Below are 22,779 nucleotides of genomic sequence, written 5' to 3'. Positions count from 1 at the left end.
GTCGTGACTTCTCCCATGAGCATTGAGCACTTTTGGTAGCATTATAGGGTCTAGCAACGGCTATGCCTTCATAATAAGGTGGGCTGGAGGTCAGGCAAAGCCAGCAGGAGGAGGTTAGGTTGGGATTGGTGAGGTTAATAGCAAAATAAGCCCCTTTAATGAGGTTAAGCAGTCTTTGCTCAGTTGGTGAAGGAAGTTTGGTTGCTAGAGGGGGCACTCCAGACCTGCTGATATTCAAGAGAGATTGAGTCAGGGTAGAGGGTGCCCCAGACCCATGGGTGCTCGGGGTTGGTTGGGTTGGGGCGGCTGCCTGTGGGGAGGAGGCCAGCGGAACAGCTGGACGCCGGGCGGCTACTCCCCCACCGTGTTTCCCTAGCGGGGGTCCTTGTTTTGTTAAGACATGGTTGGGACCTACTGACACGGGGTTTGGGCTTCTTATACTCAGCTGGATTGTAAAAATGAGACCCTTATCATGGCCGTGCTGATACAGCCGGAGGCCCCATTGTTTACCTTTTATCCAATCCCGATTGTTCTGCCCATGGCTGGTAAAGGTTATGTTTAGGGGGTTAGCCACTGTGGGTTGGCCCCGCCTCGGCAGAGCCCGCGTGACCCTAATGAGATCCCAGCTAGAGGAGGGGTTCCAGTAAGTGTTCCCTGTGGTTTCGCAACCCCAAGCTTTACAGTAGAAATGTTCTGGCCCGCCACAGCTACGTTTGTAGGGATCCCCCTTATCCCTCCAGGGGCACACATAAAAATCAAGACTTTGGAGGGAGGTTCGCACATCAGTCATGGAGCACCCTGCCAGGTATTGGAGGTTGCTTCCCATGCCGAGCCATGCGCCAGTAGGCCCCCCACCACCCATGTTTATTCTGAACTCTGGGGGTTCCCAGGTTTCCAGATTATCCACCACTGCACACAAGTCTGGGGTAAGGGATGGCCACCACATCCAAGCAGGTGCGAGGTGTCTACAGGACCATACAATGCTACCTGAGGCTGACACTATCTGCCAAGTAAGGTTTTGGGGGGCATGGGGATTTTCAGTCATTACAGCTGAGGCAAGCAAAGTTAAGAACATTACACAGTTTTTAAAAGTCTTAGCTTGAGCGGATTTTGAGTGCGTTGCAATTTCCATTGTGCTGGTTCGCCCGAGGCTCTTTCAGCTCCCGATGGTGCTCGCTTGACATGGGACGCATGAACCCAGGTGGCGATTCCGTCTACCTTAAGGGCTGTCGAAGTGGTCAACAGTACAGAGTAGGGGCCATTCCAGCGGGGTTCGAGAGTCTTAGACTGGTGTCTTCTGATGTAGACAGAGTCGCCGATTTGGAAGGAGTGAGGGACTGACGCATTCCCGGTCCAGTAGGCCGCAGCTAGAGGTCTCCAGATCTGGTTCTGTATGATCTGGAGTGCCTTTAGTCATGCCTGCAAATTAGGCATGTTAATAAAGGGGTCAAGCATAGGGTCAAGCAGGTTTGCGGCAGGAGGGGGTCCCCCATACAATATTTCATATGGGGTTAACCCATGGTGTGAGGGCGTGTTCCGGACCCGGAACAAGACCATAGGGAGGAGTTGGACCCAGTCTCTAGTGCCAGTCTCCATAGCTAATTTAGTTAAGGTCTCTTTAATTGTTCTATTTGTCCGTTCTACCTGTCCTGAACTTTGGGGCCAATAAGCACAATGTAATTTCCAGTTTATCCCCAGCGTTTTGGCCACCAGCTGACCTACCTGGGAGACGAAGGCAGGCCCGTTATCAGACCCAATTACCTGAGGGAGACCAAATTGCGGGAAGATGTCCTCGATGATTTTTTTGACGACCACTTGAGCGGTTTCTTGTTTGGTGTGAAAGGCTTCCACCCACCCAGAGAAGGTGTCTACAAAAACTAGGAGATACTTGTTACCATATTTTCCTGGCTTAACCTCGGTGAAGTCTACCTCCCAATTGACTCCGGGTCGATCCCCCTGGAACCTTGTTCCTTCCGGCAGCTTGAGGCGCCCCGCATTGACCTTAGCGCAGGGAACGCAGGACTCGGTGACCTGTTGAACTAGAAAGTTAAGCCTTGGGATAAAGTAAGGTTGATCTTTTTGTCGCAGCAGCATTTTTAGTTTTTTATGTCCCAAATGAGTCCACCTATGGAGTCGAGTTATTAGTTCATGGGCCATTTTGTGGGGCAGGACAACTTTGTCCTGGAGTGTCCAAACTCCCTTTTGTTCATCGTAATCTGCCCCAAGCCGCTGGATTTCATCCAAATCTTGATCTAAATAGGGGAAGGGGAGGACCCCACAGTCTGGCGTATGCTGGGCCACTGCAGTACTCAGGTGTAGAGTCTGCGGGCCTACCGCAGCTGTTCTAGCAACCTCATCCGCCATTTTATTTCCTCTTGTTATAGGGTCACTTCCCCGCTGGTGTCCAGGACAGTGAATTATGCTCAACTTTTTAGGTAGGAAAAGCGCCTGTAAGAGGTCTCAAATTTCAGTCTTGTTTTTTATATCTTTTCCTGCTGAGGTTAAGAGGCCCCTTCTTCGGTAAATTTCTCCATGTATATGGGCGGTAGCGAACGCATAGAGGCTATCAGTATAGATGTTAACTTTTTTCCTGCTAGCTTGTTTAAGGGCCTGTGTGATGGCCACAAGCTTGGCTTTCTGAGCCGAGGTTCCCGCAGGCAAGGCGCTTGCCCATATTATGGAGTGTCCATCCACCATGGCCGCCCCCACCCTCCGCTCACTGTTTTGTAGAAAACTGCTCTGGTCGGTGTACCAGGTGTGTTCCGCGTCTGGTAACGGCCGATCTGTCAGATCCTCCTGGGTGCCATGGGCCTCAACCAGGATTTGATGATAGTCATGAGGTACCCAGGCGCCGGGCTCCATGTCCGGGAGCAGGATAGCCGGGTTCAGGGGGGTGGCAGGTCCGAACTGAATCTGCTCCGGGTTGAGCAACATGGCTTGGTAGTGAGTCATTCGGGTATTGGAGAGCCACCTATCTGGTGGCTGCCGGATGATGGTGTCAATGGCATGGGGGGCCACCACGGTGAGGGATTGTCCTAGAGTCAATTTATCTGCATCTTTGACAAGGACTGCCACTGCGGCCACCATGCGCAGACATGGGGGCCAACCAGCGGCCACATTATCCAATTTTTTTGAGAAGTAAGCCACCAGCTTTTTTCAAGGTCCCAGTTTATGAACCAGGACGCCCTTTGCTATTCCCCTTCGTTCATCAATGTACAATGTGAAGGGCTTAGTCACATCGGGGAGGCTTAGGGCAAGGGCTGACAATAGAGCCCTTTTGATTTGATCAAACGCCATTTGATGTTCTTTTTCCCATATAAAGGGGGCATTGGGTTTAGTGAGGGGGTACAGAGGTGCTGCTAATTCCGCAAATCCTGGTATCCATAGTCGGCAGAAGCCTGCGCTGCCAAGAAATTCTTGCATTTGTCGGGCACTCTTGGGTAGTGGAATTAGGGCACCTGTCTGTTTCCGGCCCTCTGTAAGCCACCACTGACCACCTTCTAGCAGGTATCCCAGATAGGTCACCTGTCTTTTGCACACTTCCGCCTTTTTCGCGGAGGCTCTGTATCCCAATTCCCCCAATTTTTTTAGCAGGGACCCCGTACCTTTTAGACAGTCCTGTTTGGTTTCTGCCACCAAAAGCAGGTCGTCCACACATTGAAGGAGGACTATGCTGATGTTGTTGACTCGGAAGGCTGCTAGAGCCTGGTGCAGGGCCTCATCAAACAGGGTAGGCGAATTTTTAAACCCTTGTGGCAATCTCGTCCAAGTGAGTTGTCCAGAAAGTCCGGCCTCCAGGTCTTTCCACTCGAAGGCGAACAGGGGTTGACTTTGAGGACTCAGTCTTAAACAAAAGAACGCATCTTTAAGGTCTAGTACCATATACCATTGATGACTTGGTGGTAGGGTACTTAGCAGGTTGTAAGGATTGGGCACAGTAGGGTGCAGGTCTCCCGTCCTTCGGTTAACTTCCCGTAGGTCCTGCACTGGCCTGTAGCCCCCCATGCCTGGCTTTTTTTATTGGGAGGAGGGGGGTATTCCAAGGCGAGTGGCACGGTTTTAAGATGCCCAACCGCAACAGTCTCTCTATATGGGGCCTGATGCCCTCCTTGGCCTCCTTGCTCATAGGATACTGCCGGATTGACACTGGGGTGGCCGAGGGTTTTAAGTCAATTATTAGGGGCAGTTGGTTGACAGCCAGTCCTACTCCAGCCATTTCTGCCCAAGCTTGGGGAAAGTCCGTTAACCACTTGGGGTCTAGAGAGGTTGTATTAGCTGGGGTTTTTTTGAGCAATCGATGTTCATCCTCTAGGCGTATTGTCAGTATTTGAAGGGGCTGCCCTTCCGGGCTGGTGGCTGAAATCCCCTTATCATGAAAGTGAATTTGGGCCCCCACTTTTGAAAGCAAATCCCAGCCCAATAGGGGTATGGGCAATCTGGCACCAGTAGGAACGAGTGAGTCACCTGTCCGGTGTTCAAATGGACCTTTCATTCAGTTGTCCACCTGTACAATTTTCCCCCAGTAGCTTCCTGGACCCAAGAAGTTTTAGAACTCAGAGGTCCCCTGGCCTCGGTCAGCACCGAATGTTGTGCTCCCGTATCTACCAGGAAGGTCACCGGGTGCCCCCCTACGTCAAGAGTTACCCTGGGCTGAGGGGGGGTTCCTGGCCCTGACTTTCCTAGTTGTCTTCCCCCAAGGGCAGGACTGGAACTGTCTTTTTCTTAGTTTCCTGAGACACCTTAGGGCAGTGTCCCTTTTCTTTGCAGTAGGCACATTGGTCTCGTTCTACTCGGGGCCTTCTCTTGTCTCCCAGGGTCTTATTCTGTCTTGGCCTACCTTGCCCTGCACCCTGCACTACTGTGGCCAAAATTTTGGTTAATTCTCAATTCCGCTTTTTGTCCCAGATGTCCTCCCTCCGCTCTTGCTCTTTGCATAATCTTTCTTCCTTTTCCTCCTGTGTTTCCCTTTTATTGAAAATTTTATCTGCCTCCTTTAGTAGGTCCTGTAATGTATACTCTTGCAGCCCATCCAGTCGTTGTAATTTGTTTCGGATATCGGGAGCCGATTGTCTGAATAACGACATAATTACATCCAACTGGCGTTAGGCAGCCAAAGGGTCAAAAGAGGTATACATGTGATAACCTTCCATTAAATGTTCTAAGAACCCTGCCGGTGTCTCTTTCTGACCCTGGATAATCGCACGTACCTTGGCCAAATTGGTGGGGCGCTTCCCTGCCCCTTTGAGACGCGCTAACAGAGTCTGGCGATAGAGACGCAGTCGCTCCCTACCGGCCACCGTGTTGTAGTCCCACTCCGGGCGAGTCAGAGGGAAGACGTCCTCGATCTTGTTAGGCAGTTGGGCCAGCCTGGCATCTGCTCCCAGCACATTTTTACGAGCCTCTAATATGACTCGCTGTTTTTCCTCCGTGGTGAGGAGGGCCTGTAAAAGTTGCTGACAATCATCCCAGGTGGGTTGGTGAGTGAGTAGAATGGATTCAATTAATCTGGTCAAAGCTTGGGGGTCTTGGAAAAAGGAGGGATTGTGGGTCTTCCAGTTGTATAGGTCGGAGGTGGAGAATGGCCAATACTGAATCTGGCCGGCCATCAACCTTAAAGGAAATGCTTGAGAGGACCAGACACCCTCCGGGCCACCGGCACGTTCCCTCCGCAACCACAGGCAAGTAGAGGGTAGGGAGGAGGAGGGCTCTAACCCTCCCATTTTGGTGGAGTTGGGGGAGGGTGGCTCAGGGTCCTGGGGTTCCTGAACCAACTGTGGTGGGACCCGAGGAGGGTACGGAGGAGGAGGGTCTAGAAGTAGAAGATTTTCCTGAGTGTCTGGGAGAACTGGTGGAGTTTTTGGCATAGGCTTAGGTGGTTCATTCAGGGGAAGAAGGGAAGAAGAAGTGAGCAGCGCCGAAGGTAAGGGCACGAGTGGGGTTGAAGAAGACCCGGGGCCAGGTTTCGGGGTCTGTGCCCCTAAAGAGGAAAGGAAAGGCTTAACCCATGTTGGGGGATCTCGGGAGAGACTCTCCCAGGTGACAATATAGGCACTTGGTCCGGATGTCCATGCGGTCCCGGGTTGGAAAACCTTCTCTTTGACCTGTAAAATAATAGTAAGGTTAAAAGTGCCGTCCTGAGGCCATCTGACCTCAAGGGAGGGCCACTCAGAGGTGCAGAAAGCCAGCCACTTTTTCTTGCGCACTTCCATTGACTGGTTATGTGCCCGTTTCGTGACCTCTTTCCAATGTCCTAAAGTCAGACTTAAAGGAGTAGTTAGTTGTTGACCCATGGGTAAAACAATTGAATCGACAACGTACAGGACACCGACTAGACAGACGAACAGAACAAACCACACAAGCCGGGCGGCAACTGACTGGCAACAAACCGAAAGTACAAATCGAGAGGGGAGCGGCCAACCACCGCTGGGTTCCCCGGGGAGGAGAGAGACCTGATCTCTTTCTTTCCCCCACAAAACTCTTGGAGCGTCCTCCAGAGCAGGACCAGGGGTCTCAGGGCATGTCTGCCTCCCCCGCTGGCCCAAGCAAAACAAGCCATGTACAGGTACAATTTTTCGAAACACTGAAGACATAAACATACACAACAGCAACACGAAACGAAAACTGAGCTAGCTCTTACCTCCAACCGAACCTGGAATTGAGTCTGGGGGCGCACCAATCCCAGATGAGCCCCCAAATGTTAGACCCTCTGAGTGAGGATGCTAACACGTCGAGAGGCACACCCCAAAGACTCAGAGTCCAGACCAGCTGATGCAAAAGCAAGAGGATTTATTCAGCATCTGCGCAGATGGGCCTTTTGAACTCGGGAGTCCAGAGAGTGCCCCCAGCACAAAGCCACATGGTTTATATACCCGCAGCGACCAATCAAAAGCTCTATAGTGTCCATGCACACAGCAGTCCAATCCGTGAGCTGATCATGTGAAGGGCATGCGCCTTCTATCCAATCAGCTATGGGATCACATGGGAGGCATGCACCTCATCGCCATTTTGTTGTTTACTTCTTTAGCAGTTCCTTTCCCCGTCAGCGTCATCTTGTTCACCCTGAGGGGGACGACGTCTCGCTCCCTTCGTTCCCCTGGAGGGAGAGCAGCGTCCCGCTTCCCACACCGTTATTTGAGTATTAGGAGGTATACAAACTGGGTTATGTCTTAGCACAGCCAGGCACAAGTGTCGCAGCTAGTTAAGCATAGGGTCCCTTATTTTTATAGCTGCACCTAATTTTAGCTTTGGGGGGAAAAGTTTAGGGCTATAATTTTTAAACTTTAATTTTATTTGGGGCAAAGGTGACTTCTTGTTTTTAATAGTGTTAGCTTAAGTCACTCCATCTTGGTTTGATTTTTAAGGTTCTTCAAAATCATTCTCATGAATTGTGAAAATGGACAAGTTGCAATGTCATTCCAAACTTGTGATATAATAAGTCTTTCAGATAAATCAGGTTCTAAGATTGTCCCCCAAAACTAGATGAAAAGAGCATAAGTAAAATAAAGTAGCCTGCAACTTTCATTCTCCTGTAAGCCTAGAGAGTCCCTGTATGCCTGGGAATAGATTGGACTGTAGGGACAAAGCAGCCAATTAGCTGGTGTACTTGAGAGCATTTATTGAAACATATACATTAAAAAAGCCTTATCTTTCTCTGTAGATTATAAAATAAATAATTAGGCAGAACCCAAATCAAAATATATTTCTGTGGACAACATTTACATTTTGACAGTACTTGCACAGTTTTAATACTTTATTTCCAATAACATTTTGAATGTCTGTTCCCACCTTAATGGAACAGCTTATAAGGGAATACTCCTAAATATCTCCCTGAATTATTCCCACTTATCTTCATAGAGAGAGAAGCCCCAAATGGCTAAAAGTAATCCAATTTATGTATCTTAGTTTACTTAAAAAATAACAGTGCATTAATATTCATTATTGTGCTAAGCCCTCTGGATGCAAAAATTCATAAGCAGCCTTGGCCCACAGTGAGCATATAGCCTAGTGGAGAGGACAAAAAAAAGCTAGAATAGTGAGTGCTTTTTAAAGTTCTGGGTCCCATCACTGAATACATGTTAGAACCACCTGGGCAGCTTTTAAGCACTATCCTGACTCAGTCCACACTCCTAAGGAGTCTGTCCAGAATGAAATGCAGGCTAGACAATTTTAATGTACTTCCAGGGTTGAAAAATACTGCTTTAAAGGATGCATTTGCCAGATGCTACAAGAGTAAGCAACTAACTCTTACTGTTGGAAGGAAATAATTTGTGGCTACACGTGAAGGTTGCATTAAAATTTTGCAGGTATGGAATTGGGTATTGGAGTTTGGGAGGACTTTTGAGGTCTGCTGAGTTAGCCTGCTGGGCAAATCCTGGTTGATGCCAACATTCACCTCCCTAACCTACCCTCCTCTATTCATCTCCACTGCCACCACCAGATGTAAACCACCATTACCTGTGCCTTGAATGAGTATATCCTCAATTTCCTAGTTCTTTTCTGAAAGGCAGAGTTACAGAGAGAGAGAGGGAGACATACAGAGAGAACTTCCATCTCCTGGTTCACTCCCCAAATAGCCGTAACAGTCGGGGCTGGGCCAGGCTGAAGCCAGGATCTAGGAATTTCATCCAGGTGCCCCACATGGCTACAGGCACCCAAGCATCTGGACAACCATCTTCTGCTGCTTTCCCAGGCCATTATCAGGAAGCTGGATCAGAAGTGGAGAGTGGGGACAAGAACCAGCACTCATATGGGATGCCAGTATTGTAGGCAGCTTATCCCCTTAAACAGCACCGGCTCTGATTCTTTCCTTTTTCTTTCTTCTTCTTCTTCTTCTTCTTCTTCTTCTTCTTCTTCTTCTTCTTCTTCTTCTTCTTCTTTTTTATTTATTTATTTATTTTTTTTGGACAGGCAGAGTTAGACAGTGAGAGAGAGAAAGACAGAAAGGTCTTCCTTCCATTGGGTCACCCCCCAAATGGCCACTACAGCTGATCTGAAGCCAGGAGCCAGGTGCTTCTCCTGGTCTCCCATGCGGGTTCAAGCACTCGGGGCATCCTCCACTGCCTCCTTGGGCCACAGTAGAGAGCTGGACTGGAAGAGGAGCAACCGGGACAGAATCTGGCACCCTTACCGGACTAGAACCTGGGGTGCCGGCGTCACAGGAGGAAGATTAGCCTAGTGAGCCGTGACACCAGCCGATTCTTTCCTTTTTCAAATTCCTTGTTCCCACTGCAATGAAAAATATTCTTAAAACACAAAACTATTGCAATCCCCTGTTTCAGACCTTTAAGTGGCTACATATTGATCATAAAGTCCACAAATATTTAACTTAAAAATATTTAACCTAGCAGATAAGATCCCACCTTATTTGGCCCTGAACTTCCTCTAGCCTCTTCTCATTTCTCTTCCTGTATTCTCTCCTTTGCAGACTAGAGTTCCATCCATATAAGCTTTACTTCAGTCCCTACACAAACCACTCTCTTCTAACTCGGGATTTTTGCAGAGATGATTTCTTTGACCAGCATGCTATCCCCATACTGCCTTGCAGCCCTCCTGTGACTTAAAAACCCTGCTAGTACCTAAGTCTCAAATATCCCTTTAACACAGCATTCCCCCATACCCATTCCCAACTACTTCAGGGGTCCCTACTGTATGTGCCAACAGCAAGGGCTCATCTCCTTTGTAACATGAATCTTCAGGAGTCAGGTGCATCTATGTTTCCAGACTGTCATCTTTTTTGATGGAAGAGACTATTTCATTCCAAATTCCTCTTGTATTATTGAGCTTTTTTTTTCCATAGTGCCTGGTGCTTGATAAATGACTAGACAATAATAGTTGTTTACTTTAAATGAATGTATACCACAGACACAAAAAGTACAGTCTAAATAAATTACTTTCGGGGGCCAGCCCTGTGGCACAGCGGGTTAAAGCCCCTGCCTGAAGTGCTGGCATCCGATATGTCATAGGTTCTAGTCCCAGCTGTTCCACTTATAATCCAGCACTCTGCTGTGGGCCTGGAAAGGCTCAAGTGCTTAGGCCCCTGCAGCCACATGGGAGACCTGGAAGAAGTCCCTGGCTCCTTGCTTAGGATTGGCTCAGCTTCAGCTGTTGCAGCCATTTGGGGAGTGAATCAGCAGATGGAAGACCTCTCTCTCTTTAACTCTTCCAAATAAATAAAAATAAATCTTTAAAAATAAAAAAAAATTTCTTTCTTCATTCATTTTCCTTTCCATATAGTTCAAAGTCTGAGGCATGAGATGTGTCTAAAATTTGCTGTGAAGCTTTACACATCTAAATGGCACTCTTTTTTCCTCTTGGTTTTCTTTCTTTTCTTTTCTTTTTCCCAGTATTTAGCTTTATGTATGAGTATCTTTCTTTATGTAGAGTAACTAATAAATAATGTTTACTAATAAGAAAAATACTACATTAATATACTTACATGCTGATTGCAATGATGAAAAGGAAATGAGAGGTTGAGTAATATTTTATGAGAAGTTATAAAATCCCTAGAATGTACAAGTTAGTCATTTAATTTTCCTCCTTCTGTGATAAAAACTTTTCCCATTTTTCAGAGGAAGGCACTGGAATGATGGGAGATCCTGATTTCTCCAAATACTCATAACTAATAATAGAAATACCAGGATAATGATCATTATCTATTTAACTCCCCACATTTTGCTCTCTTCCATACTCCATCAGATACAAAATGAAAAGGTAAATTATTTTCAATGTCCCTTTAATTCTTTCACATGAGGTATCTTAATTTTATATTGTTTCTTATGTGGTAGATTTCAGGTGTATATAATAAGTTTCACTTAATTATGTCTGTAAGGATAAAAGATTATGCACATTATCAATTTCTGTCTCTTGTCTCATAACCTTTTTAAAATTGCATTCATTCATCCATTCAATAAACGTCTGGTGCTGGGAATATAATTCTGAATTGCTTTCAGAAAATTAATATTATTAATCATGAAGACATTTTTGTGAGATTGTACATTTGGTTATACTTCATTTCTTTCTGTGCTTTGGAATTAAATTTCCTTATGCAATATGTAGAATGCAGTTGGTAATTCTTGCATGTGGCTGAAATGGAAAAGGCCACGCTGACGCCTTAGCTGTGGGAAATGTAGAAGTGAATTTCTAATTGTGATGCATACCCTGATGTACACAACAGGTAAACTACCAGGCCACATCATGGGTCCCTTGTAGCAAAAATGCAAACACTTTTAATACCATTTCAGTCAACCCATATGTTCCAAGATATTGTCACAAACTGATCGAAACTTAACTCTGCACATTCACAGATTTTAAACACTACCCATTTTCCACTACCTCTGTAGTTTAAAAATTACAACCAAGGCATGTCAAGACCATCCTATGAATAATGCCAGCCTGCATCTTGCCTCTTTCCTCTCCCCACCACACAGATGTTTTAAGTAGGTTTAATTATTAGTTAGTTCTTAAGATTGTTCCCAAGTTGGACTGCTTATTATCTCTTACCATGACAGTACTACAAATTCAAGTTGCATTCAAAGACAATAACTAGCAGACAATTCTATTGAACATTAGTGTGCTTATCTATTATTATCTAGGCCCAAACCTGAACGAACAGCATGTCACTTGTGTAACTCTGCACAAACTGCCCAAGCAAAAAAAAAAAAAATCACAGTAGCCATTAGAACATAGCTGAAGGGTGCATCTAAACCAATGAGAAATAGAGAATTAAAGTCAAATACATAAAAATACTATCTTAGAGTTGATAATAGACCATAAGAAGGAGACAAATAGGAATTAAAGGGACAGGGGATTTGAAATAAGTCAGGAAGAGGGATTCAAGAGAGAAGCTGAACAATTTGTTTTCTAACTTTTATTTCTTTGTACTTCTGTTAGCTATGATGAAGTGACTGTTCATGTAACTATAAGTTCATTCATACATTGTGCGTTCAACTATAAGAGTGGACAAAGTAAATGAAGTAAATGTTCTCAGACGTTTTACAGCATGGAGTGCAGAATAATAACCCTTGAATGAAGGGAGGAATAAAAACATGTCAGTTTCCCAATAAAATGTGCTTTGTACCTGGAGCAACTTTCCAGACTGCTGCACAGGGACGGGAGTTCATACATAATATAGTGGCTTCACTGAGTTCTATAGACAAAAAGGACGGTTTAGTTTCTTGAGGAACTGAAGTTTATTGGCATACTAACAGAGAGAAGAGAACTGCATAGAAAATAAGTTCTGAAAATGTTCATAGGATGTTTCTTTGAGATTTTAGCCATATACTAAATATACAGGATAGTAAAAGGCTTAAGGAGGATAGGCAAGAAATGACTCCAAGGAAAAGAGAATAAAGGCAATGTAAGATACTACAGGAAATTTCAGAGGTGCCAGAGACATTTGAGTTCTAAAGTCACAGACAAGAGGCTTTACTGAACAATCTAAGCTTTAACAAAGACCATGAAACGCCTCATGGGAGAAGGGCTATTCTGGACTTACAAAAAATGCTACCCTAGATCCATCCTAGCAAAGGTTAAAAACAGTATCAAACATAACAAGGTGATCTGTAAGTAAGTCATGTGTACCTGAACATAAATCACTACACTGTTTTTTTTTTTTTTTAAATAAATAAATAAATAAAATCAAGTGAAATCCTGTTGTTGTGACAACATTGATGAAGCTGGAGGACATAATGTTAAGTGAAATAAGTCAAACACGGAAAGACAAATGCTGCATGTTTGTACTCCTATGTGGAAACTTTAAAGTTGATCTCATGAAAGGAGGGATAAAGATTAGAGTAGTTATCAGAGACTGAGAGAGGTAGGAGGCAGTGAGCGATAGAGAGAGGATGGTCAACAGGCTAATCTGGATAGGTGCAGTTTGGATAAAAGGAATAACTTCTAATGTTCTATACCACATCTACCATAGTATGGTAACTATGGTAGATAATCAATTATATATTTAAAGAAAGTAAGCAGAGAGCATTTTGAATGTTCCCCAGAGAAAAGACAGATGTTTGCAATGATGGGCATGCCAATGACACGTGTGATTAGTATTATTATTATTATTTTTTTTTTTTTACAGGCAGAGTGCACAGTGAGAGAGAGAGAGACAGAGAGAAAGGTCTACTTTGCTGTCGGTTCACCCTCCAATGGCCGCCGCGGCCAGCACACCGTGCTGATCCAAAGGCAGGAGCCAGGTGCTTCTCCTGGTCTCCCATGGGGTGCAGGGCCCAAGCACTTGGGCCAATCTCCACTGCACTCCCGGGCCACAGCAGAGAGCTGGCCTGGAAGAGGGGCAATCGGGACAGAATCTGGTGCCCTGACCGGGACTAGAACCCGGTGTGCCGACGCCGCAAGGCGGAGGATTAGCCTATTGAGCCGTGGCACCAGCCAACATGTGATTATTACACTCTGAATACATACATTGAAATTTCACATTGTAGCCCATAAATATGAACAATTATTATAAATTTAAGTATAATAATAACTGCTTTACCTTACCCAAAAAGTTCAAAAAATAGAAGTGAGGCTCTCTCAACATTGTTGCGTAGCAGGTGAAGCTACTGACTGCAACGCCAGCAACCCATATGGGAGCCAGATCATGACCCAGATGCTCTGCTTCCATCAAAAACTGTTAATCCCGAATGCTGTCAAGTATATAAAGCAACATGAATTCTCATTTGTTGCTGGTGAGAATGCACAATGATACTAATATTTTGGAAGACAATTTGAAGTTTCTAAAAAGCTAAATTACTTACTGTATGATCCAGCAATTGTGCTGCTTGGTATTAAACCAAAGGTGTTGAAAACTTGTATATACACAAAAGTCCACACACTCACATTTATACCAGCTTCATACAAAATTGCCAAGATTTGGAAATAGCCAAGATGTCCTTCAGTAGGTATATTGACAAGCAAACCAATACACTTAGACAATATAATACAATAATCAGTGCTAAAAAGAAATGCACTTTTTAGAGTTTAGACAGTGAGAGAGAGAGAGACAGAGAGAAAGGTCTTCCTTCCATTGGTCACTCCCCAATGGCCGTTACGGCCGGCACTGCGCCGATCTGAAGCCAGGAGCCAGGTGCTTCTTCCTGGTCTCCCAAGCAGGTGTAGGGGCCCAAGCACTTGGGCCATCCTCCACTGCCCTCCTGGGCCACAGCAGAGAGCTGGACTGGAAGAGGGGCAACCAGGACTAGAACCCGGTGCCCTTATGGGATGCCGGCGTGGCAGGCAGAGGATTAACCAAGTGAGCCACGGCGCTGGCCCCAAGAAATGCACTCTTATACATTGAAAAAGACAAAAATGGAATCAGACTGAAAGTATCCATACTACATGCTTCCAAATATCCAGTACTCTGGAGAGAGCAAAAATAAAGAAGTGATAAAAGATCAGTGGGTGCCATGATAAATGAAGTTGCGGGATGTAAAATCAACATTACTATTAATACTATTAATACTATTAGTAGTATTTCCAACAATGAATGATCTCAAAAAGAAATTAAGAAATCAAGCCCATTTACAAAGCAACAAAACAGAAAAACTAACCAGGTATAAATTTAACAAAAAAGAAAGAACAAAGGAAGGGAGAGGAAAGAAGGAAAGAAGGAAAAAAGAAATGTCTATTGAAAATTCTGAAGTTGTATTCACAACTTTTAGAAACCCTCACACTTAGGTAGTTTCTGACCAGAAAAGTCCACACCAAGTGGACCCAAAGCACTTTTTGGCACTCTCAGGCTATTAATCCAAGCTCAGTGTGTCCACCCTTTAGTGGTAGCTGTCTTGTCAAAGTTACCTTCACACTACAGCCTTATGATTTCATTCCGGGTTTCTTGATCTCTGAGCATCTTTCTCACTCTTATCCAGTTTTTTAAAAAGTTCTACTTAAAAAATATTATATTCATGATTTCTGGGCCAGTGTTCTAGCTTAGCAGGTAAAGCTGCAGCCTGCAATGTCAGCATCCCATGGGGGTACCCGTTTGTGTCCCGTCTGCTTCAGTTCTGATCCAGGTCCCAGCTAATGACTTGGGCCTGTTTGGGCACCAGCCACCCACTGTGGAGACCTGGATGAATCTCCTGGCTCCTAGCATTGGCCCAGCCCTGGCTGTTGTGGGCATCTGGAGTGTGGACCAGCAGATGTAAGATTTCTCTGTCTGTGTCTCTCCTTTCTCTGTAACTCTTTCAAACTAAATAAATAACCTGGTTTTTTGTTGATCTTTTTTTAAGTTAGAGTTAAATGTCTCAGTCTGTGACTAGGTCAACAAGTTCTGACTCACCAGACATGCATAATACGTACTCACATGTCCCCTATAGCTTATGAAAAGTTAGAAAATGGAAGATTAATGAAACATTTCCTATTGGAGGATGTCTTAGAAACAAAACGATCATGTAGATGGAAAAAATAATAATTTATCTTTCAAATAAAAAAGTATAGGAGCTATGAATCTCGTTTATGTTCTTTATTCCCCTAAATCCAAGTTTAAATCCCCAAAAATGATATTAGCGGCTGAAAATCATGCAAGAAGTTATCAGAAAAGTCGAGTTTGGGTCCTAGTTTCTTTGGTCTCCTGATTCTTTGAAGTTCCTAAACATAATTCAGTGAAGTTCATGATATCTTAATTTGCTAAGAACCTCACAATTTCAAAACCAGTTAGTGATTTTTAGTTTATTAAAAAATAAATAGACATAGAGATACAATAAAAAGTTTCATCCCTAAAGCATATAATCATACTACCTAATCTGCATATAGCTTCAAACTTTCTAAAGTTCTGTTAAATCTCATTTCAAATTTTAACTCCTCAAAAGTCCTGTACATCCTCACTTTGATTTTATGAGTGAATAAACTAAATTAATGTTTGCTGGCATATTTGATGCCAGTAGACCATTAGAGAAGAACAGTGTGCATTGGTGACAGGGGTAACATTAGATTAGGAAGCTTTGTGCCTGGCCCTGGCTCAGAGAAAAACCTAAACAATTGTATAATTCTTCTGAACTTCAACTTTACTCATGTGTTAAAAGGAGAAGGTACTGACACAAATACTCTCAGAGGGTTTTGATCAAGATCAAATAAGAGTAAAGAAAAGCATACCTTGTAATTAATAAAGAGAATTTTAGGGCCTGCGCCGCAGCTCACTAGGCTAATCCTCCGCCTAGCGGCGCCGGCACACTGGGTTCTAGTCCCAGTTGGGGCGCCGGATTCTGTCCCGGTTGCCCCTCTTCCAGGCCAGCTCTCTGCTGTGGCCAGGGAGTGCAGTGGAGGATGGCTCAGGTGCTTGGGCCCTGCACCCCATGGGAGACCAGGAGAAGTACCTGGCTCCTGGCTCCTGCCATCGGATCAGCGCGGTGTGCCGGCCGCAGCACGCCGGCCGCGGCGGCCATTGGAGGGTGAACCAACGGCAAAGGAAGACCTTTCTCTCTGTCTCTCTCTCTCACTGTCCACTCTGCCTGTCAAAAAAATAAATAAATAAATAAATAAATAAAGAGAATTTTATTTTTTAACAAGATGAATGATGAAAATTATAATGAAAAGTAACATTACTCTGAAAAATATTTTCAAGTAATAACATAAATAACTAAACAACCAGAGAGCAAATCATTGCTTTTTATCCACTTCAATTCCTTTCTGTTCTACATGTACCAATAAGCAAGATCCCCTCACAGAGATAGAAAATAGCAAGGTAGTCCACTAGCTTACCTAAAACATCTTGTATTTCTTACAGTTTCCCTCCACCAGGTTTATATGATTATACTATCAACACTCTTTTCAGCAGATCTGACTTGGGCCTGCAACTCTGTATTTTTAACCAGGTTTTCAGTTTGCGTTCATGATCTAGAAAGTAGAAAGCATTGCTTGAAGAAGCACTGCGAGAGTAGAAAGCACAGACACGCCAGGAGAAAGCTGCCTTCTACCCTGTAGTTTCCAATGTGAGAGTCAGGATTATAGTTCCTTCCTGCTGCTTTATCTTTGATATTTCCCCTATTTCTTCAGGTCTTAATAAAGATGGATCACCAGATTATCATGTCAAAAATAAGATGAACAAACATTTCTAATGCTCTTAAGCACTTCTTATGGAACGAAGAACATGTGAAAATACACCAGAGGTAGGTAATGAAAAGATGCATGCACATTTAATATAATTAATTTAAATTCATGACAAACCAGAAAGTCCCTTAGTTAGAGTATACATTTCTTCTAACCTGATGACAATGGAATTATCCTCCAAGGGAGAGGGATGACCTCTGCCCCGGAAATTGTAACTGCCTGTGTCTAGGTCCCTGACACAAACTGGGTCAAACAGCATTTTCCTTATTTATTTATTGGGATACCAACAAAAACTGTCTCTGAGAGACAAAACTGGATCTGAGTCTGGGGCTTGAGTTGCCATATCTGGATGTCAGTTACAGAGGGGGAAAATCTGTCTAACAAAGAAAGGAGGCTAAGAAAATGATGGAGGGATTTGTGAGATTTCCCACCCACTTCCAAATCACCTGCCTCATACAGCTACAATCATGATTTTCCTGCAGTCTGTTGAGTAAGCAAACAAGCAGAACAGTGCCCTCCACCCCCACCCCTTTGTCCTAGTTGTCTGTTTGTCACAGGCACTTGGATGAATACTGGTTGTCACAATAGGTTTCCAGGCACTTTAGATGAAAGCAAGTAGTCCTGAAATTAGTATTCTGGGTTTTAGGCACGTCTACAAAAACAAACAAACAAACAAACAAAAAAAAAAACAAGGATTTTAGGGGCAAAATGGAGTTTCTTCACTATGATTATTTCAGAAACTTCAATTTCAAGAAAAAAAAATATTTTCTTTTTTATCTGAGAAAGCAAAAAGTTGAAATTACCTGAATAATAACTTTTGTTCTAACTGGCGTTTTTCAATATTGCTACCACAAATTCATGATACAGTGAACTCAGGTCAGCCTAAGAAAAATTGTTTGGTAGAGGGTATAACCTGAAGAAAATGTCAGGTCATTCATTTCTTTGTAATTTCAGATATGTTTTACTCTTTGACATGACTGCAAAAATATTTCCATCTATAATTATTCGGGCTAACATTTTTCAAGTAATATGTATTACAGAAAATGAAATGAAGCCTAGGTTTTTGAGCAGGCCACTTGGAAATCCATATAAGATCCAAAATGGGGGGGGGGGGGCGGCACTGAGGTGTAGCCGGTAAAGCCACTGCCTGAAGTAGTGCTGCCATCTCATATGGGTGCTGGTTTGAGTCCCAGCTGCCCCACTTCCGATCCAGCTCTCTGCTATGGCCTGGGAAAGTAGTAGAAGATGTTCCAAGTCCTTGAGCCCCTGCACCTGCTGGGGAGACCTGGAAGAAGCTCCTGGCTCCTGGCTTCAGATCAGCACAGCTCCAGCCATTGCAGCCATTTGGGGAGTGAACCAGTGGATGGAAGATCGATCTCTCTCTCTCTCTCTCTCTCTCTCTGCATCTCCTTCTCTCTGTGTAACTTTGACTTTCAAATAAATAAATAAATCTTTTAAAAAAAGATTCAAAATGGGTTTTATCTATATTTTGGCAAATGTTCATTATTTGAGATTTATTTAAAGGTTTTTCAAAAGAGCTACTTCTGGTTTAAAATTCATGTTGACATGAGGACATGAGAAGGTTATTCAATATAAAACTATTTTATAAATTCAGTTTCAATTATTTTTGAAATGAGAACATATAAGCAACATGACTATATTGCCATTGTATTGTTCTTTACAGTGTCTATTGGGAAAAATTTGATTTTAATGTCTATTTTCTGTTCTTTGTGACCCAGTATACCAAATATTAAGGCTTGCCTTTGTTTTTAAAGATTATTTATTTGAAAGTCAGAGTTACACAGAGAGAGAAGTAGAGGCAGAGAAAGAGGCAGAGAGAGAGAGAGAGAGAGAGAGAGATATCTTCCATCTGCTGGTTCACTCCCCCAGATGGCCGCAACAGCCGGAGCTGTATTGATCCGAAGCCAGGAGCCAGGAGCTTCTTCCAGGTCTCCCACAAGAGTGCAGGGACCCAAGGACTTGGGCTATCTTCTATTGTTTTTCCAGGCCACAGCAGAGAGCTGGATTCGAAAAGGAGCAGCTGGGACTTGAACTGGAGCCCGTGTGGGATGCCAGCACTGCAGATGGCAGCTTTATGATCTATGCCACAGTGCCAGCCCCGAAGCGTGCCTGTTATCCCTATTTCCCTCTGATTCTGATTGTTGCTAGAAGAACACACGGGACTTTTCCTCACTACAAATGAGAATGGTGAGTCTCAGCTCAAATCAGAATATTTTCTTAATGTGGAAGAGGGAAAACAGAGAGAATACCTAAGTTAGTGTTCACTTTCCTGTTAATTACTAAGACAGAAGGCAAGTATATAAGTTCTCTATCATGAAGGTTTATCTTTGTTTCCCTATCTACTTGAGAAGCAGACAGACAGGCAGAGCTTTCTAAGCTGGCTGACTCTGGAAATGCCCACTATGATCAGAGCTGGGCAGGGCCAAATCAGGAATCAATTCAGGTCTTCCACAATAGTGCCAGGAATCCCATCACATGAACCATTACCTCTGCTTCTGTTTGCATTGGCAGGAATATTGGAGTCAAGTGTCAGAACCAGAAATTGGACTCAAGTACTCCAACGTGGGACACAAGCAAATGCTTGCTGAATGCTCTATGAGAGATAACATTGTCCAAGAAGTGATGTTAGAACAATATACAGATATCAGCAACCAAGGCATTACAAGCCATGGTAATAAATAAATGAAATAAATGAAAAATTTATTTGTAGCATATTTAGTTCTCCAGAGAAATTAAAACAATGAAGGATGTATAACATTAGCATCTGGAAATTCTTAATTGTCTAGAGTGGGAGTTGGCAAATAAATTAGTAAAACCTTAATGTTTACCTCTCTTGGCTATCTCAAATAATAAAACTAAATTGAGCTTCTTTACCCACTACATTGGATTTATCTACTGACTTTAAGTTAGGCTAGTTTAAATGTAAACTTGTTCCAAGTAGTACTATCTAATGATTATCATGCATTTAAAATATGCTATGAAATAATCTCAGTGCTTAATTTGTATTAATTCATTTAACCCTCAAAAATAGTCTCATAAAGAAAATGAAGCACAGAAATTTAAGTAGCCTAGGCAATGTGACAATGTGACATAGCTTATTAGTAATATAGTACAACCAAGAAAATAATACAATCTGAGTTCAAAGCCACATTCTTGTTAGTTTACTTATACCAACCTGGAAAAATATTAGCAACATAAAAGAACACTTAGAAGGATATAAAACACACAAAGATAATATGAATTCAAGAAGATGAGACTTCTGTTTCCAGTAACAATAGGTTAGATAATTAGCATTAAAATTCAAAGAGCAACCAGTATAGCTGGAAAAAATTTAATCATTTGTAGGAAAGCATAAAAGAACCAGTCAGAAGGAGGCATTGTGGAGTAGAGAGTTAAGCCACTACTTGGGATCCTGGCATCTCATATCAGAGTGCCAGTTCATACTTCAGCTGCTTGGCTTTCAATCCATCTTCCTGTTAATGTATCCTGAAAGGCAATGGATGATGTCCCAGTATCTGAGTCCTTGCCACCCACATAGGGAGCCCAGATGGATTTCCTGATTCCTGGCTTCAGCCTGGGTCAGTACTGGCTGTTGTGGGTATTTAGGGAGTGAACCAACAAATGGAAGAAATAAATGTTAAAAACAACAACAAAAAACCTAGTGTAAACTTATTCAGCCATTTTCTGGGAGAAATAAGATGTAGATACATAAACCACGAAGTCTATCCTTTTTTTTTTTTTTTGAAAGATTTATTTATTTATTTGAAAGTCAGAGTTACACAGAGAGAGGAGAGACAGAGAGAGAGAGAGAGAGGTCTTCCATCCACTGGTTCACTCCCCAGTTGGCAACAATGTCCAGAACTGTGCTAATCTGAAGCCAGGAGCCAGGAGCTTCTTCCAGGTCTCCCATGCTGGTGCAGGGGCCTAAGGACTTGGGCCATCTTCTACTGCTTTCCCAGGCCATAGCAGAGAGCAGGATCAGAAGTGGAGCAGCCGGGACTCAACCAGCGCCCACCTGGGGTACTGGTACTGCAGGCAGCGGCTTTATCCACTACTCCACAGTGCCGGCCCCAAGTTTTCCTTTCTACACAGATTCAGAGATTGGCTGAGAGATTGAAAGACTGACAGCCATGAAGAGATCATGACAAAAATTAGTCTAGGATCTGTTAAGCAGAGTGGGTATTGTTGAACAATGTTGGTTAGAGTCCAGAAAGATTGCACCCATAGAATGATGTGAAAATGTGAGTAGCCAGGCTGTTAGAATAATCAGTCTGGAGGCCATTAAAGTAAGGCAGCTCCAGCTCCTGGGATTCCTACCTATGTAAACTGAAGCACAGCTCAATGTAAATGATGAAATTCTAGGAAAAGAAAACGTAAGCTTAACCAATTAGAAACTGCCACTAACCTCTAACTTGGGACTTTCCAATGGAATGATTCAAAAAAAGTAATTAATTGGACAGCCATTAGATTGTGATAACTCATGCTACATAAGCAAACCAAATTCAGCATAAACAGTAACTGTGACCTTGAGCTTAACCAAATGCTATCAGCCAATTCCCTGTTACTTCTGTCACTAGGAAGTTTGCAGTGTTACACCTAAATAAGGCAAATGCCAAGCCACAGCCCATCAGGTCCTATCTTAATTTGCCTTCACAGTCAGCCTATCAAAGCCCTGCTCACGCTAAAGCAGAGCTCTCTGCACGTATTCTGCCTCTGAGTGCTGCTTAATTCATAAACTATTATTTGCTCAAATAAACTGCTAAATGTAATTTGTCTAAAAGTTTTCTTTAACAAAGATTAGCAAAGTTTCCACTTGGATGAAATATTTTCTTTGCCTTGTTCCCACAATCACCTTATAAAAACCTTTCTCTTGTGTACATTTGGTGGACTCCAAATCACTGGAAGTCTGGAGTTGCCTGATCTATGAATTGCTGTGTACCCAGAAAAACTCCTTAAAATCTGAATATTCCACAGTGATTTTTCAATAAGCCTGAGCAAGGAACTGTTCCTTACTTAAATTCCAAAATTAAGAGCATCCAAGAGTGTTGTAACTCCCCTCTCCATGCACCATTCAGAACGAAAATCCATTCTAGATCTCAAACTATTTCTGCAGATAATCTCCTGAACATGTCTGCTACAGTAAAAATATGGAAGAATGGAAGCCAGGAGGCAATATGAAGGAAACTACGTGTATGAGTCATGGCTACAGAAGCTGAACCATTATGAGACTTCATGTAATTGTGGGAACTGTACAGTTTCTGTAGGGTGTTAGCTTATATCAGAGCTTGAAATGCATACATCTGGCAGTTGGGAAGGGGAGATGAGTGAACAAAACAATCTGAAATTCACAAATGCAAAGGAAATCAATGGACTTGGTTAACACTATCAAGCAACTTGACCAACTTGACATTTATACCTCAATAGAAGAACACACACTATTTTAAAGTATTGATGAATGAAGTATTCAGCCAGACTGTATGGTAAGGTCGTAAGCAAATCTAAATACAGTTAAACGGATTGAAATCATACAGAGTCAGTTCTCTGATCACAATAGAACTGAATTAGAAATCAATACAGAAAGTTATCTGGAAAAACTCAAATAACTGGAAAATATATATCAAATTAGATAAAATCACTGGATAAAGTGAGAATATAGAAGGAAACATTTTGGATCAAATGAAAACTAAACATCAAAATTTGTGTTAGGAGGGATACATT

General features: G+C 43.2%; 1 protein-coding gene across 1 annotated transcript; it reads right to left on the bottom strand.

Moving 5' to 3' along the window:
- Window positions 1–1,413: 1,413 nt before the first annotated feature.
- LOC127486535 (uncharacterized) lies at window positions 1,414–6,866 on the bottom strand. Its single transcript, XM_070077505.1, is given in 4 exon segments — window positions 1,414–4,017; window positions 4,019–4,428; window positions 4,431–4,682; window positions 4,685–6,866. Coding segments are annotated over 4 exon segments (5,178 nt in total). The 5' UTR covers window positions 6,597–6,866.
- Between the last annotated feature and the right edge of the window lie 15,913 nt (window positions 6,867–22,779).

The sequence above is a fragment of the Oryctolagus cuniculus genome, chromosome 1, assembly GCF_964237555.1.
Source record: "Oryctolagus cuniculus chromosome 1, mOryCun1.1, whole genome shotgun sequence".
Classification (NCBI taxonomy): domain Eukaryota; kingdom Metazoa; phylum Chordata; class Mammalia; order Lagomorpha; family Leporidae; genus Oryctolagus; species Oryctolagus cuniculus.
The sequence above is the reverse complement of the archived record's forward strand: the minus strand, read 5'-3'. Positions and strand labels throughout refer to the sequence as shown.